General features: G+C 44.7%; 1 protein-coding gene across 7 annotated transcripts in view; it reads left to right on the top strand.

The window, feature by feature from the left end:
- The window catches only part of WARS1 (tryptophanyl-tRNA synthetase 1), a 31,385-nt gene that overhangs the window by 2,246 nt on the left and 13,716 nt on the right, over window positions 1-15,423 (top strand). For 5 of the 7 annotated variants that reach the window (XR_003515612.2, XM_027569364.2, XM_027569365.2 and 2 more), the window contains exons 2-4: window positions 3,594-3,772; window positions 8,709-8,922; window positions 9,915-10,023. Coding sequence is in view for 6 of the 7 variants with exons in the window: in XM_027569364.2 (XP_027425165.2) it covers window positions 3,659-3,772; window positions 8,709-8,922; window positions 9,915-10,023 (437 nt within the window). In the remaining variant the exon portion in view is untranslated. Of the gene's footprint in view, window positions 1-48; window positions 176-3,593; window positions 3,773-8,708; window positions 8,923-9,914; window positions 10,024-15,423 lie in introns of all 7 variants that reach the window. The other 2 variants (XM_027569363.2, XM_027569362.2) reach the window with 2 other exon arrangements.

Genomic DNA, 15,423 nt, shown 5'->3' on the forward strand with positions numbered 1-15,423 from the left:
GAACCATGTACATACCAGTGTGTATGCAAACTGTTGATGTCATTTCAGACATGCTGAACTCTGGGTTAAAAACTCCTGAAGTTAAATTTCGTTCTAAAAGTTAAAGAAATGAAGGAGCATGTCGACTACACGCAAGGAAAAAGAGCAGACACACGAAATGGGGGTAAATGGATGGGTGTGTGAACTAAGAGATTCTGTTACGTTTTCCTGTCTTTTTTTTTTTTTAAGATTTTATTTATTTATTTGACGGAGAGACACAGCGAGAGAGGGAACAGAAGCAGGGGGAAGGGGAAAGGGAGAAGCAGTCTCCCCCTGAGCAGGGAGGCCGACGCAGGGCTTGATCCCAGGACGCCGAGATCATGACCCAAGCTGAAGGCAGATGCTTAACCATCTGAGCCACCCAGGCGCCCCTGTTTTCTTGTCTTTCAAGAGGTTGCATCACACACACATACACACACAAACACAAAATTTATCATGTGGGTGGTTCCCATGCAATGTTTGCCTCATGATCATGAGAGTGGGGAGACCTTACCTGCTGTTCCCTCATCAGATTTAGCTCCCATGTGCTTTCAACAGAATTCTGCTTTGGGAAAACATATTTTTCCTTACAACATGGACCCTAGGTGCAGGCCCCATTCATCTAGCTGGTCCTCTACAGTTACCGGCTCCACTGCAGGGGGAGATTATCTGTCCAGGGCATACCCAGTTATTCTACCTGGTCCTTTCTTTAAAAATTTTTAAGGCTAATGCTTTTGGTCCTACTCGCAGACTTCAGAACCTTACTGCTGTCACCCATTGCCTTCTATGCCAGATACTACACTTTTAACGACAGGGATAAGCCCAAGGGAGTTCCAAAGAGAGTGACCAAGATGGTAGGCAGATGTTAGCAGTGGGTAAAAAAACTAGGGGTGTGAGACCTGGAGAAAGCACCATGTGGCCAGCCTGGCCCTCCCCAAATCCCAGCAGGCTCAGCACAGTGGCAAGATGCTAAAAATGAGGCTGTGTAAAGTCCACATGGGGGAAATCTACCTTAAACTAGAATAAGCACTTGCAAAGATAACATGAGAGGATATAAACTTTAGGGGGAATATTGAACTGGGTGACTTATGAGATTGATTAATTCAGTAAATGTTGATAAACTGCTGTGTACCAGGCGTTAGAAGCACATAAAAGAGTAAAACCCAGTGTTTGCTTTCATTGTCTGGTGGAGAAGACGTGAATAACTAAATGCCACATGAGTGCTGTCATCAAGTTAGTAACAGAATGCCCAGGGACCACCAACGACCCAGCCATCAGCTTGGCCGCAGAGGTGCAGGAGCCAGGAAAGGCTGCAGAGAAGAGCTGAGGTCTGAATTAGTAAGATAACCTGCAGTGCTCAAGCAGCAAAGAGAGTATCACATTCCGGGCAGGGGCGGGCGGCAGCTGGAATGCTGAGGGAACACAGGGTTTCGGAGGACCTTAGGGTCGGATCCTGGCTTAGCTCCTCTGGCGGTGGGACCTCAGGGCAGTTCTGACTTACCTGAGCCATCACCCCTCATCTGCTAATGCAGAGCATATACCAAGCCATCCAACTTTGAAGGTTGGACAAATTTGGGATCGTGTGTAAAGGAGCTGGATGTGATGTCTGATCATTTGTGGCTAGAAGTAATTTTCATCCTTTGATTGTAATTTGATACGGGCCTGAGTGTTTCTCCTCTCCAGTGCTAGTCAGAGGTTCTTCCGCATTCCTTCTTGCAGGCCTTCTTCCTAAACTGTTAGCTTTGTTATCTGAAGCAGTTATTTCACCCAACTTCCCTTTTCTGGGAATTGAGGTGATTCTCAGCAAGGAGGAAAAAGAAACATTACTGTCTCATCCTGGTTTCAGTATTATGCTCTCATTGATTTATGTGAAGATAAGCCTAGTTAAAATTTACATCCTTCTTAAACATTTAACAGAATAATAAATATAAAATAATACATTTAACAAAATAAATAAACATTTAACAAAATAATAAAAACAAAGTACCCCAGTGTAGCTCACTTGGTGGAACATGCGACTCTTGATCTCAGAGTTCTAAGTTCGAGCCCATGTTGGGGCTAGTGTTTAACTTAAAAAAAAATTACCCCTCAGGTTTGGGGTTTGGGTTCAAAAAGTTAAAAGAAAAAATTTAAATAATTAAAGACATAATAGTCACATATTGAACCTCTCCTGTGGGGCCAGTGCTGTGCTGGGCTGGTTATTTACCTGAACCGTCATGCTCCATCCACACAGCAATCCTGCAGGTAGTGTTACTGTCAGCCCCACGTTACAGTTGAGAGGCTGAGACTCCTCACAGTTAAGTAACGTGTAGGACGGTATTCGAGAGAGTGTAAGCTGTAGCTGCCTAAGTTTGTATCCCACCCCTTCCACTTGCGTTATCTCGGGGAAGTTCTGTAACCTCTCTGTGCCTCAGTTTGCTCATCTATGAAATGGAGATACAGATCTCTCTCACAGGATTGCTGTGAGGCTTCAGTGGACGGATGTGTACAAGGTGTTCAGAAAAATCGCAGGTGTGGAGGTGCTGGGGGTTGGCTGCCCTGGCCCAGCCCATTGTCATTGTCCTCTCGTTCAGGGCCGAGCGGCAAGTTGTAAACGGAGCTGGGGTTCGGCCAAGACCTGGAACCCTGACAAATAATACTCATAATGGATTTATATCTTGCTTTACAGTTTACGGAATGCTGCCTTTTAGTTTTTCCTCATTTCTTCTCATAGCAGCCCTTGAGGTAGCTGAAGAGGTTCCTGATTGTGCCACTCTCTAGATGAGGAAGCTGACACTCAAAAAAGGGCAGTGACTGACCCAAGAGGGAGCTGACTGTGGTCATTCTCTGCACCAGGCAGCATCAGGTGGCCTGTCCTGTGTCCCACCTTTTTCAAGGTTAAAAATAACAACTAATAAAAGGTGCAGGTGCACCTTTTTCAAAGGACTGCAGTGAAGTAAGACAGCATGTAGAATGGACAGGCTATATATCCTTCTTTTCCTCATTTGGATCCCAGAACAGATAGGCCCTACCCTCATCCTACATATGATCTTGTCCTTGACCCCAGACCTTGCTTAATCTGAGAACAGAGCAGCTGGCAACCAGACGAAGCCATTTGTTCAGTGACCTGTTGGCTGTGGCTGCAAGGGCGTGGGACTCATCCCCAGTACAATTAAGATAAAGAGTAAATTGCAGTTTGCTGAATGTTTTTAGTTCTGGTGAACTTCAGTTTGTTAAAGCACTTTGGTACTCTGTGCGCAAACAGGCAAGTCCTTCCTGGGTGCTGGGTACTAGGTGAGGCACACTTGGTCTTAGTTGGAGGAGTCCTGCCAGTGGTGAGTCCTAGCAGTTCCTTCAGTGCTCATCGCTGGCATCTGTTCATCCACTTTTCTCCTTTTTCATGGCCCCAAATTTCTGCTTATACTTTTATTAATGTGATTTTATCCATGCCCTTTATTATAACTCCTCTCCCACCTTTTTGGAAAGACGAAGGACTAGGTAGAGCAGGAAAGGTAAAGTAGTTACAGTGGCTCATTAATCAATCTCTCTCTCCTTCCCCATCCCCTTCTCCCCCTTCTCCCCCTTCTCCCCCACAGTTTCAGTCTGGACCACGGAGCAAATCTTCCAGCCTCCTAGCCAGCTGTAAACCTAGGTCCCAGAGATGGCAGACATGCCCAATGGTGAGCAGGGGTGTGCCTCCCCGCTGGAGCTGTTCAACAGCATAGCTGCTCAGGGGGAACTTGTGCGGTCCCTCAAAGCTGGAAAGGCATCGAAGGTATGTGATTTTGTTGGGTTCTCTACACGTGCATCTGGGCCAAGCCTGGGGGTCATGTTACCCAGAACAGACTGTCCCCAAGATTCTGTTCCCTCAATAACTGAAGTATTTTGGCTATAACTTTAAATTCATTTTCTCCTTTATTGATGCATGTGATGTAAAGAAAAACCACTGGGGAAAAAAATAAAAAATAAAGAAAAGCCACTGAAATCCAGCAGTCATCTACCTGCCTGTTCCCAGAAATGAACATTTCAGTCCTTTCAGCTGATTCACTCTCAGAATCACACTTTTATATTGCTCCTGGTGATAGTTAAGTTTGGGCCTTTAACTGTGGAAAATGAGGAGTTAACACTTCTGTCAACACTTCCCGTCCCTCTGGTGTCCCATGCATGTCACAGTGTCAGCATCGACTGTTCTTCTGACTGCATAAATGCTACAGACAACTGACCCATGGAGTAAAGTATGAGTGTTTTTCCTTTCCTGCCCTTGAGTTGATATTTGTCGGGATTCCTTTCCGCTCCGCACTCTTGCATACTAATGGTAGTAGCTCTCCGGCCCCTTCGGTGAGCCTCCTCCTGAGGCACTCATATCAGCCAGCCTGCAGTCCATCTCCATAAGGTCTCTCCCGGCACCCCGCCTGCTCAGACAGACTGCGGCCTCTCACCATCCGCACTGCCCACCTTAGGCCCTTCCCTCACCGCCCTGTTGGGTCTCTGTTTCCCCGTCCTGTGTCTCACTCCTCCTTTGTTTACTCTCTTGACAGAGCAAATCCTCTAATGGTCTCGGAAAAAATTCGTGCTAAAGAAATAATTTGGGGGATCTTGCATGTCTGAAAGTATCTTTATGTAGTGTTTGATCGATAAGCAAGAAGTGATCTTCTCACAGAATTCAGAAGCCTGGGTCGCTGTGGAGAAGCCAGATGCCATTCCCTTGTTTTTTCTCCAGAAATTTGCAGGAAGGTCTCTTTGTTCCAGTGTTCTGAAATTTCTGGGGATGAGTACATCCTTTCTAACTAGAAACTTATGAGCCTTATGCTGAGAAATTCTTTTGTTTCTGATTTCTTCTCTCCTGTTTTCTCTATTTATAGATTTTTTTCCCCCTGAAACTGGTCCTCTGCTTTTATTTTTTGACTTGTGCTTTCCATTTTGTTTTCTTCTTGTTGTTCTTTCAGGTATGTTTCCTCAACCTCTTATGTTGCTTTGTTTGTTTTTTAGTTTGTTTGTTTTTTTTAAGTAAGCTCCTCACCCCACATGGGGCTCGAGCTCACAGCCCCGAGATCAAGAGTTCATTGGTCTCCCAACTGAGCCAGCCAGGTACCCCTTCCTCAATTCCTAACCCTCTAGTTGTTTTTCATTTATCCTATCATTTTTAATTTCTGTGAGCTCATTTGCTTTCTGAATGTTCCTTTCCTCATTGCACCCCATTCTCGTTTCCTAGGTACAGTAAGTATCCTTTTATCTCTGAGATCTTGATGATGATTTTCCTGATGTTCTCTGTGGGACAGAGAAGCTGGGCTGTGTGGCTATCCCTGACCTTCTGTGCTCCTGGTGCTTTGCGCCCACCTGCAGGGCGCCCCCAGGCTAGACACTTGTAACTTGACCTCCCTGGCACAGGACCTCTGCCTGGAGAGGGGGGCGGGGGTGGAGAGCCAAGCAGCTGCTTTTTAAATGGACTTTCTACCCGTCTTCCTGTTTCATAGCCAACATTCACCCTCACTTCCGTGGATGCCCCAGCCCTGGGACTCCCCAGCTGCTTAATTCCAGTGTTTTCACGACATCCTTACCTTTGTTGTACTCGGTCCGTGGCCAGTCATCTAGCAACTCTGCAGCTTCCGAAATCTTGTTGCCGGCGTCCTTTTTCGTCGCCTTTGTCCTCGGGGGGTTGTGCCTTTCTGAAAGGTCACTCTGCTATTGCTGCGGGATGTTTCAAAAGTGTAATCCTTGCATCTGTATCTTTAATGCATATGAGCGCTGCCTTTCATTCTGCGATGCCTCCACCCTTAGGTCACTCAGCTCCCTCTTCACCATCACTTCCTCGTCCATCACTTCCAACCCCTGTTGTTTCCTTTTCAGAAGCCCCCCTGGGTCCTCCCCAGATGGAGATCAACCATCTCCCACCCATCCTGGCAGTTTACTTTGATTCTTTGGACCCCAAATAAGCCATTACACATTAAATAGTACTGAAAGAAAGTGATGTCCCAAAAAAGGAGTTGGTTAATCACAAGAAGAGGTTTACACACCAGATAGGACTCAGTGGATGAAACTAAGTTGTTTTTTTAAAAATCTGAAGTAAACAAAGGAGCCAATGTTATTTGCTCTTTAAACCCATTTTTGGAAACTTGACAGTGGTATCTGTGTCAGTGTAACATTAAGTTTGAATGACATTTAATAAGTGTTTTTAGTTAGCAATTCTTAGTGATCTCCAGTTCCGTTCATTAGTAAACAAGCAGTACTTCACACAGTTTAGAATTACTCTTCCAGGTGTGTTCTTTGATTTATGCAATCAGCTGACTCCTAACAAGAGAGATCAGAGAGGTTGCATGATGAAGTCAGAGTTAAACGATGAAAATTCAGAAGTAAATTTGACCCTGGAATGTGTTCTAACAGAAGCACCTGGTAGTTTAGGAATTCACATTATGCAAAATACCCGAGCCACTCTGGGAACACCGGTACAGTGAGGGCACCGTAGGCTCTTTGTCCAGCTGTCTCGGCTGTGGTCTTCAGCGTTCTTTTCTGCTCCATGTACTAAGGGAATAAGACCCCCTGCTTTCAGTAACAGCTCACTAAAAAGCAGGGTGTCTCCTGGGGTCAGAATCTAGGGGCTCTGAGGAGAGACAGTGGTGAAGGGCATGAGCAGTTTGGGCAGGACTCAAGAAATGACACTGGATCACAGAGGTTAAGACAAAGCAAAGTCTTTTTTCTTTTTAGTTTACGTAAACTTTTTTTTTTTAAGATTTTATTTATTTGAGACAGAACGAGCCTGAGAGAGGGAGATCATGGGCAGGGAGGAGGGGTAGAGGGAGAAGCAGACTCCCCGCTGAGCAGGGAGCCCGATGCGGGACTCGATCCCGGGACCCTGGGATCGTGACCTGAGCCGAAGGCAGACGCTTAACCGACTGAGCCACCCCGGCGCCCAAGGTAAACTGTTTAAATTGAAGTGCACCATTTATTCAGAAAGATAGGGAGCTCATAATCAGCTTACTGTACTTTCACAAAATGACTACACCTGTGTAACCAGTGTCCAAATCGAGAAACAAGATGGCAGCACCCGGAAGCCATCCTCAGACACCTTCAGTCACTGCCTCTGCCCTTCACCCTATGTCTCCACCATAGATAGCTCTCCCCGTTTTGGAACTTTAGATAAAATCAGGTTGTACATAGTCTTTTTTTGTTTTTTCCTCCCCTGAGAACGTCACCTTTTAAATCCTGTTTCAGTGTTCTGGTCCATGTTAGATTGAGAACAAGAAAATAGACAAGGCAGGCTTGCCTGTCCATTTAAATCGCATTCTAGACTACACACAGTTCTCGAGCAGGGACACTGGTTAAATGTTTGACTTTCAAAGAGCCTCCTAGTTGCAAGCAGAGTTAGACCAGATAGAGTATGAAATGTCAACATAGCCAGTGATAAAAGGGTATTGACTAAAGTGTACTTCAAAGCAGGGTAATTGTTTCCATGGATAATTCAACAAATCATGCTTGCTAAACATTTATTTTGTTGCACTGAGCTTAGGCACTGCAGGAATTAGATGAGTAAAACACACTTACCTATCCCACCTGGGTAAATATCCTATCTCTTATAGGAGGTATATCCACAGAGTTACTGAGCCCACAATTCTAATTCATTGTAATAACAAAATCCAGGTAGTTTCAGAGTGTGAAACACAAATCTGTGTCTGCAGAAGCACCCCACGGTGACAGTTCCCTGTGGCTCAGGGGCCATACCTGACACAGCAGTTCCCTCCGAATGGAGGTTGGTGATGTGTCTCTCCACTTAGGAAGCCCACTTCGTAGAACGTGATGTGTATACTCTAGACGGGAATGTTTGTACTTCCTTTGGCAAGCAAATTGGCCTGTGTATATTCTTTGTTTGTGATCTGATCCAGCAAGGCCAATTACAGGAGCAGAGCTTTGTGGTATAGCATGACTAATCTGCCTAATGAGGCCTGCTCTTCCAGAGGCCAGCCTTCAGGGATGGCTCGTGTGGGCTTCTGGAGCAGGAGGTCTCTCTACCAGATTTCCAGAGTACCCAAGGATATATTTTTACATTTGTTTTTCTTATGCTTATTTTTAAACACTCAGTATGCAAACACTTTGGACAGCTTGATAAGACTCCAAAATACAGTAATACCACTATTTCCCACTGCATCCCTCCTTAATTTAGGACTTGAAAGCCTGTGTTTTTCCTTGCCTTTATCTGCTTCCCTGATGTCTAGAGTTGCTGTTACTGTCCTCAGTGGCATTATTTAAGCTTCCACAAATACTCATCTCAACTGTGAAGAACGTAAAAACAAGGTCCAACATAGAATTCCTTATACTCAGTTCAGGGAGCTTGTCACACACGTTCTCTGGCATCAGTAGCGTTTGAGAAATCTTTAGCATGTTCACTGTGTCATAAATAACAGTGTGTATCATGTCCATTTGTTCCATAGTGTTTGTGGTAGTAATCCATAAGACTAGAACAGCATAATAAATAAAAGACATTCAGGCCCACGACTTGCTATGCGTCATGGGCAAGCTCCTTCGCCTCTGAGTCTCAGAGTCTTCAGCTGGAACAGCACAGTGACAGTGGTGCCTGCCTCCAAGGGGTGTTGTGAGGCTAAGGAAGGAACGTGTGTGAGGGCATTTAGCACGGTGCCTGCCACGTGTCAGCAGTCACATTCAGCAAAACGTTAGCTACGGTGGTATTTTTAGCCTTCATCCTCATTTCCTTCGTCCAGGATGAAATCGATTCTGCAGTAAAGATGTTATTATCATTGAAAATGAGCTACAAAGCCGCTGTGGGGGAGGACTACAAGGCCGACTGCCCTCCAGGGAACCCGGCACTTGGGAGCAACAGTGGCCTGGATGCCGCAGAAGCTGAGGAGGATTTTGTGGACCCGTGGACAGTACAGACGAGCAGTGCCAAGGGCATCGACTATGACAAGCTCATTGGTATGTCCTGGGAGAAGCCCCACCTTACACAAGTGATTCCCTTGAGTTGATCCCATTGGTGTTTATTTTATTTTGAATTATAAACCCAGTCAAGCTTCAATGCCAAGAAAAAAAAAATAGATCCTAAAATCTTTTGGTCATGCAATACATTCCCAAAGGATTCTTTTTAACTAGAATAATGATGTAAAACTTATTTCGAAATAACGATCTATAGTAGATAGCTTAGTAGAAGCTTTTTCCCTTTTTTTGAGCAATTCAGAACTTGAGGAAAGGCCTATTAGAGTGGCATCTTTGCAGTCATTTAAATCACCTCTCACTTAATGGTTAAAGTCAGGAATGGATTACCTAAGAGATTGTAGTGGTAGTGATTGTAGAGCTGAAAAGCTAGAAGTCACCTTAAGAAGGATGACTCCTCACAGGGGGCAGGTGGCCACTGGCAAGCCCCTCCTCATGGGGCTTCCTGTTCAGGGAATCCTTACTCTGAGATCACTGGTAATCACCAGTGAAGAGGCATTGCTGAAATGTTTTTATCAAAGTCAAAAGCCATTTTCCATAATTTAAGTATAGACCATCAATGAGGGAAAATTTGTTTGAAGATATGTTAATTCAATGCAACAGTTAAAGAATATTAAAATTACAGTGTCATTGTGCACAGATCATACCTTAATAAGCAACTGGGGGAGGGGAGGTGTGAAAAGTTGCTAGCCAGCCTGAATTCTGGATATGTTTCCAGTCAGAATCCAGTCCCAGACAAAACAGTGTTTTATTCTGTAATTAGTTTCCTGTTTGCTGGTTGTGATCTCAACTGTCCTTGTGAAAGAAGTATGACTTTGGGTTGAGAGAAGGGACTAGGAGCAGAGGCCTAAAGAGTCTGGGTTCATTAAGATTGTACACAATACACTAGTCTTTCCCCTTCAGTAATATCTGGTCGCCGAACCTCACACCACCTAAGGTGGCCGTATCTCCTTTGTTCCAATTTTTTTTTTTCCCAGTTCGGTTCGGAAGCAGTAAAATCGACAAGGAGCTGGTAAACCGGATAGAGAGAGCCACGGGCCAGAAACCACACCGCTTCCTGCGCAGAGGCATCTTCTTCTCACACAGGTCAGAGGCTTCCTGCCCTCCTCTCCTTTGAATTCCAGACATGATTAGGACACTCTTCCCTCAAGCTGCCTGCTCCTGGGGGGACAGTGCTAGCCAATCATCTGAAGACTGGCGTCCGCCTTCTGTCCATAACTGGTTGTGGGTTCATGCCCTGTCCCTTCACCCACGGCCTTTACTTTATTCATTTATGAACTGTTCACAAAGTGGAGGTCCCATCCACAGCAGATGAGATTCATGCCAGATTATGTGCTATAAATCATAAAATGTCATAAAGACAAAAGAGATGAATATGTCCAAGTTTAACATTTCCCACGCGATAAGCAGTGGCTTCCTGCAGTTCTTTGCCCCGTTCCTGCTATTGTCCTGGCCCGCTCATAAATCCTATCATCAGAAGAGAAACTAACAGTGTACCTGGAAGAAACTATCCCTACCCTAGACTATAGATTCCATGCAGATAATAATCAGAAAATGGGCAGGTTCCAAAAGTGTTCTCGCCTCACCCACCCCACCGTTTAGCCCATTATATGGTCCATGGTAGGGTTGTTCTGTTCTGCTTGCTCTGCACGGTTACGGGAGAGCACACACAGGACAGAACTCGGCAGCCTGCCAAAACACTTCAAATTCCGTGTACAGAAAACTCCAGACCCTGCTCAGCCCTCTTTCTGGACAGAATATAGTCAAAAGTTTTTTATCTTGATTAAGATTTAATTTACGTTTTTAAAGTATACAATTCACATTTTTTAGGTGGTCTTTAATATGTTCATATGGTTGTGCAACCATTACCACCACTGTCTAATTCCAGAACACTCACACTACCCCAGGGAGAAACTCCTGTCCCCATGAGCAGTCACTCCCCGATACCCCCTCCACGCGCCACCACCACTGGCAACCATCATGTTTTCAAGGTTCCACCGTGTGGTGGCGTGTGTTCGTACTACCCTCCCTTTTATACCTGAATAGTGTTCCAATGAATAGATGGCACCCCACTTTTTGTTTATCCATTCACCAGTTGCTGGGCATTTGGGTTATTTTCACTTTTTGGTTCTCAGTAATGCTGCTCTGAACATTTGTGTACAAGTTTCTGTGTGGACATGTGTTTTCATTTCTCTTGGTGGGAACAGAATTGCTGCATCATAAGGTAGCTCTAGAATTTTCTGAGGAACTGCCAAACAGCTGTCCACGGTGACTGTCATTTTGCATCTCCACCAACAATGCACAGACAAGAAGGGTCCCAGGTCACACCCTCACCAACACTTACTATTTCCTACTTTGTGTTTGTTTTTTATAGCCATTCTAGTAGGTATGACTTGGTTATTCATTGTGTTTTTTAAATTCTTTTTTTTTTAATTTTATTTATTTATTTGAGAGAGAGAATGAAAGAGAGAGAGCATGAGAGGGGGAAGGGTCAGAGGGAGAAGCAGACTCCCTGCTGAGCAGGGAGCCCGATGTGGGGCTCGATCCCGGGACTCCAGGATCATGACCTGAGCCGAAGGCAGTGGCTTAACCAACTGAGCCACCCAGGCGGCCCCTCATTGTGTTTTGATTTATATTTCCCTAATGACTCATGCCATTGAACATCTTTTCAAGTGCTCATTGGTTACTTTTATATATGCTTTATCCCCCCACCTGCCGCCCCCACCTTTTTTTTTTTTTTTTTTTTTAAGATTTTACTTATTTGAGAGGGAGAGCGAGTGAGTGAGAGGGCACAAGCAGGGGGAGCGAGAAGCAGACTCCCCGCTGAGCAGGGAGCCCAACACAGGGCTCAATCCCAGGACCCTGGGACCACGACCCGAGCCGAAGGCAGCCACTCAGCCAACTAGGCCACCTGGGCACCCTGCGCCTGTTTTTTTTTTTTTTTTTATAGATTTATTTATTATTTGAGAGAGAAAGAGAGAGGGAGAGCAAACAGGTGGAGAGGCAGAGGGAAAGAGAGAGGGGGAGAGAGAATCTCAAGCAAACTCCCTGCTGAGCGTGGAGCCCAATGCAGGGCTCCATCCCAGGACCCTCAGGTCATGACCTGAGCTGAAACCAAGAGTCAGACACTTAACTGACTGAGCCACTCAAGGGCAGGGCCCTCCTGCCTATTTTTATATATTCTTTGGTGGAAAATATCTATTCTGATCTTTTGCCTGCTTTTTAATTAAGTTGTTTGCCTTTTGGGGCACCTGGGTGGCTCAGTCGTTAAGCATCTGCCTTTGGCTCAGGTCATGATCCCAGGGTTCTGGGATCGAGCCCTGCATCAGGCTCCCTGCTCAGCGGGAAGCCTGCTTCTCCCTCTCCCACTCCACCTGCTTGTGTTCCCTCTCTCGCTGTCTTTCTCTGTCAAATAAATAAATAAAATCTTAAAAAAAAAAAAAAGTTGTTTGTCTTTTCATTATTAAGTTATAATTATTCTTTATATGTTCACCAACCAGAAGCTCTCCAGACCACATCCTTTTGGTGTTTTATGGGGGCTTCATTACATAGGCATGATCATTAGTGATTAAGCTCAATCTCCTTTTGAGGGGATTGGGGCTGATAAGTACCAACCTCTAATTAGGGTTGGTTCCCCTGGCACCAAGTCTCCATCCTTAGGTTACTTAGGGACTTTCTAAAAGTCACCTTATTAACATAAACTCATGTGTGGTTGAAAGGGGCTTTGTTATATGAATGTCACATTTATACCTCTTATCACTTAGGAAATTCCATGGATTTTAGGAGCTCTGTGACAAAGACCAAATATATATTTCTTATTATAAATCACAATTATCTCACTACTCTATAGAAATACAACTGACTTTTGTCTGTTGATCTTATATCCTGCAGCTTTACTTCATTTATTAGCCCTAGTAGGTTTTTTTCTTTTTTTGAAGATTCTATAGAATTTTCTGTATGTAGAATCATGTCACCTAAGAATGAAGATAACTTGAACTCCTTCCTTTCCAATTTGGATTTCTTTTTTCTTGCCTAATTGCTCTGGCTGGAACTTCTAGTACAGCATTGAATAGGAGTGGTAAGAGTGGGCATCCTTGTCTTATTCCTGATCTAGGGGAAAGTCACTCTTCCACCATTAGCTATGGGTTTTCCATAAATGCCCTTCATTATGCTAAGGAAGTTTCCTTTCCTTCTTAGTTCATTGAGTATTTTTATCATGAAAGGTGTTGGATTTTGTCATAATCCTTTTCTTCATCTGTTGAGAGAATCATGTGGTTTTTGTCTTCTATTAATTTAATACCGTATGTCGCATTGATGCATTTTTGTACGTTGAACCAACTTTGCATGCCTGGGACAAATCCCACTTGATCATGGTGTATCATCCTTTTTATATGTGGCTGGATTTGGTCTGTGAGTTGGCTGAGGATGTTTGTGTCTGTATTCATAAGGGTCTCTAGTTTTCTGTTGATGTCTTTGCTTGGGGTGTCAGGATAATCCTGGCCTCGGAATGAGTTTGCAATATTCCCTCTTCAATTTTTTTGGAAGGGTTTGTGAAGGGTTGTTAAAAAATTTTTTTTTTAAGATTATCCGTTACTTTTGGAGATGGAGAGAGCACGAGCCGGGGGGAGGAGCAGAGAGAGCGGGACAAGCAGATTCCCCGCTGAGCCTGACGAGGGACCCAACCCCAGGATCCCAAGGTCATGACCTGAGCCGGAATCAAGTCAGATGCTTAACCTCCTGTGCCACCCAGGCACCCCTGTTAATTGTTTTCTAATAATTGATAGAATTTGTCATGAAGCCATCTGGTTCCAGGCTTTTCTTTGTGGGTCATTTTTTGAATATTCCTTCAATTTCTTTGCTTGTTATAGATCCATTCAGATTTTCTATTTCTTTTGGAGTGGGTTTGCTAGTTGTTTCTCTCCAGGAATTGGTCTTTTTCATCAAGGTTATCTAATAAGCGGGCATATACTTGTTCGTAGTATTCCTTTGTAATCCTTTTTATCCCTGTAAAATCAGTAGTAATGTTCCTTTTTTCATTCTTGACTTTGGTAGAGTCTTCACTGTTTTTTTCCCTCTTGGTCACTTTAGCTCAAGTTTACCAATTTTGTTGATCTTAAATCAAAACTTTTTATCTTGGGGCGCCTGGATGACTCAGTTAAGCATCTGCCTTCGGCTCAGGTCATGATCTCAGGGTCCTGGGATCCAGCCCCGCATCGGGCTCCCTGCTCCGCGGGGAATTTGCTTATCCCTCTCCCTCTGCCCCTACCCCTGCTCCATCTGTCTCACTCTCTCTTTCTCAAATACATAAAATCTTTAAAAAAAAAAAATGTTTTTTTATCTTAGCACTTTGCAGTTCTTGTTGCCCATGTGCCTTACTTTATTTACTTCAGTATAGTAACCCTGTAGGCTCTTGGCTTAGGGCATCATAGGACTTGCAGCTTTTGGCCATTCTCAGATTTGAGAATGCCCCCCTGTCTAATTTTATCATCTGTAGAGTAGGGAATTAGATGGGCTTTGAGTAGGCTCCCTCACCTGCTGGAAACCATCCTCACAAAGCTGAGCTCAGAGAGCGAGCCTCAGTCCATTCCCTGCACTGCTTGAGAGCACCTTGCCCCCAGGGCAGCGCATGGTGGGGCTCTCAGAGACTTGAAGAACAGCTCGTGGGACAGCTGCATTTTTTTCTTTCCTATAAACCCGTAAAAGTTTGATTTGGTTAATTCTGAGAACCAAAGAAGGGCTTTTTTCTTCCAAAATTAAGTTTTTTTTTTTATTCTTTCCTTATTTCAAAAGCAGTGTATGATTGATCCCTGGAGGTAAAAAAAAAAAAAAAAAAAAAAAAAAACAACAACAACAACGCAAAGAAACAATTCCCATAATCCCATGAGCCCAGAGGGGAGCACTTTTAGCCCTTGGTGTGGGGTATGAGGAGGAGTCCCTTTTTAGAATACTCGTGTGGGGTCTCCTACCCAGACCCCTGGAAAAGGGCCTCTTTTACTTTGGGACACTTTGTGGAGAAACAAAGAACATTTACACCCTAGAGTAGTGGTTTCACACCCTGGCGAACATTGCGATCACTGAGGGAGCTTTTTAAAAATACAGATTCCCAGACATCACCCCAGACCCACTGAATCAGAATCTGTGAAGGTGGGACCCAGGTAGATGTAATATGACCAGGCAATTCTGATACACAGCCAGGAAGGAGAACCCTTCATGTGCATCGTCCGTGGACCCCAGTCCTTGGGGAAGGCGGATGAGTCGGAGTGACTCCCAGCTGAAGACACTTGGTCCCAGCCTGGCTGAGGAAGCCCAAATGAGATTTTCAACTAGGGACTTCCCCTCCACACTCCCAGGAGGTCTTCCTCACTCCCGTCCCTGAGTCAGGACTGTGTGGAACCCTGCAGTCTCCCCAGTCTGAGTCTCCAGAGTCTCGGGGCTGGGGGTTCTGACCAAGGGTTGTGTAGTGTTGGCTTGGTGTCATTCCCAGGA

This window comes from Zalophus californianus, chromosome 6 (genome assembly GCF_009762305.2).
Source record: "Zalophus californianus isolate mZalCal1 chromosome 6, mZalCal1.pri.v2, whole genome shotgun sequence".
Lineage (NCBI taxonomy): Eukaryota > Metazoa > Chordata > Mammalia > Carnivora > Otariidae > Zalophus > Zalophus californianus.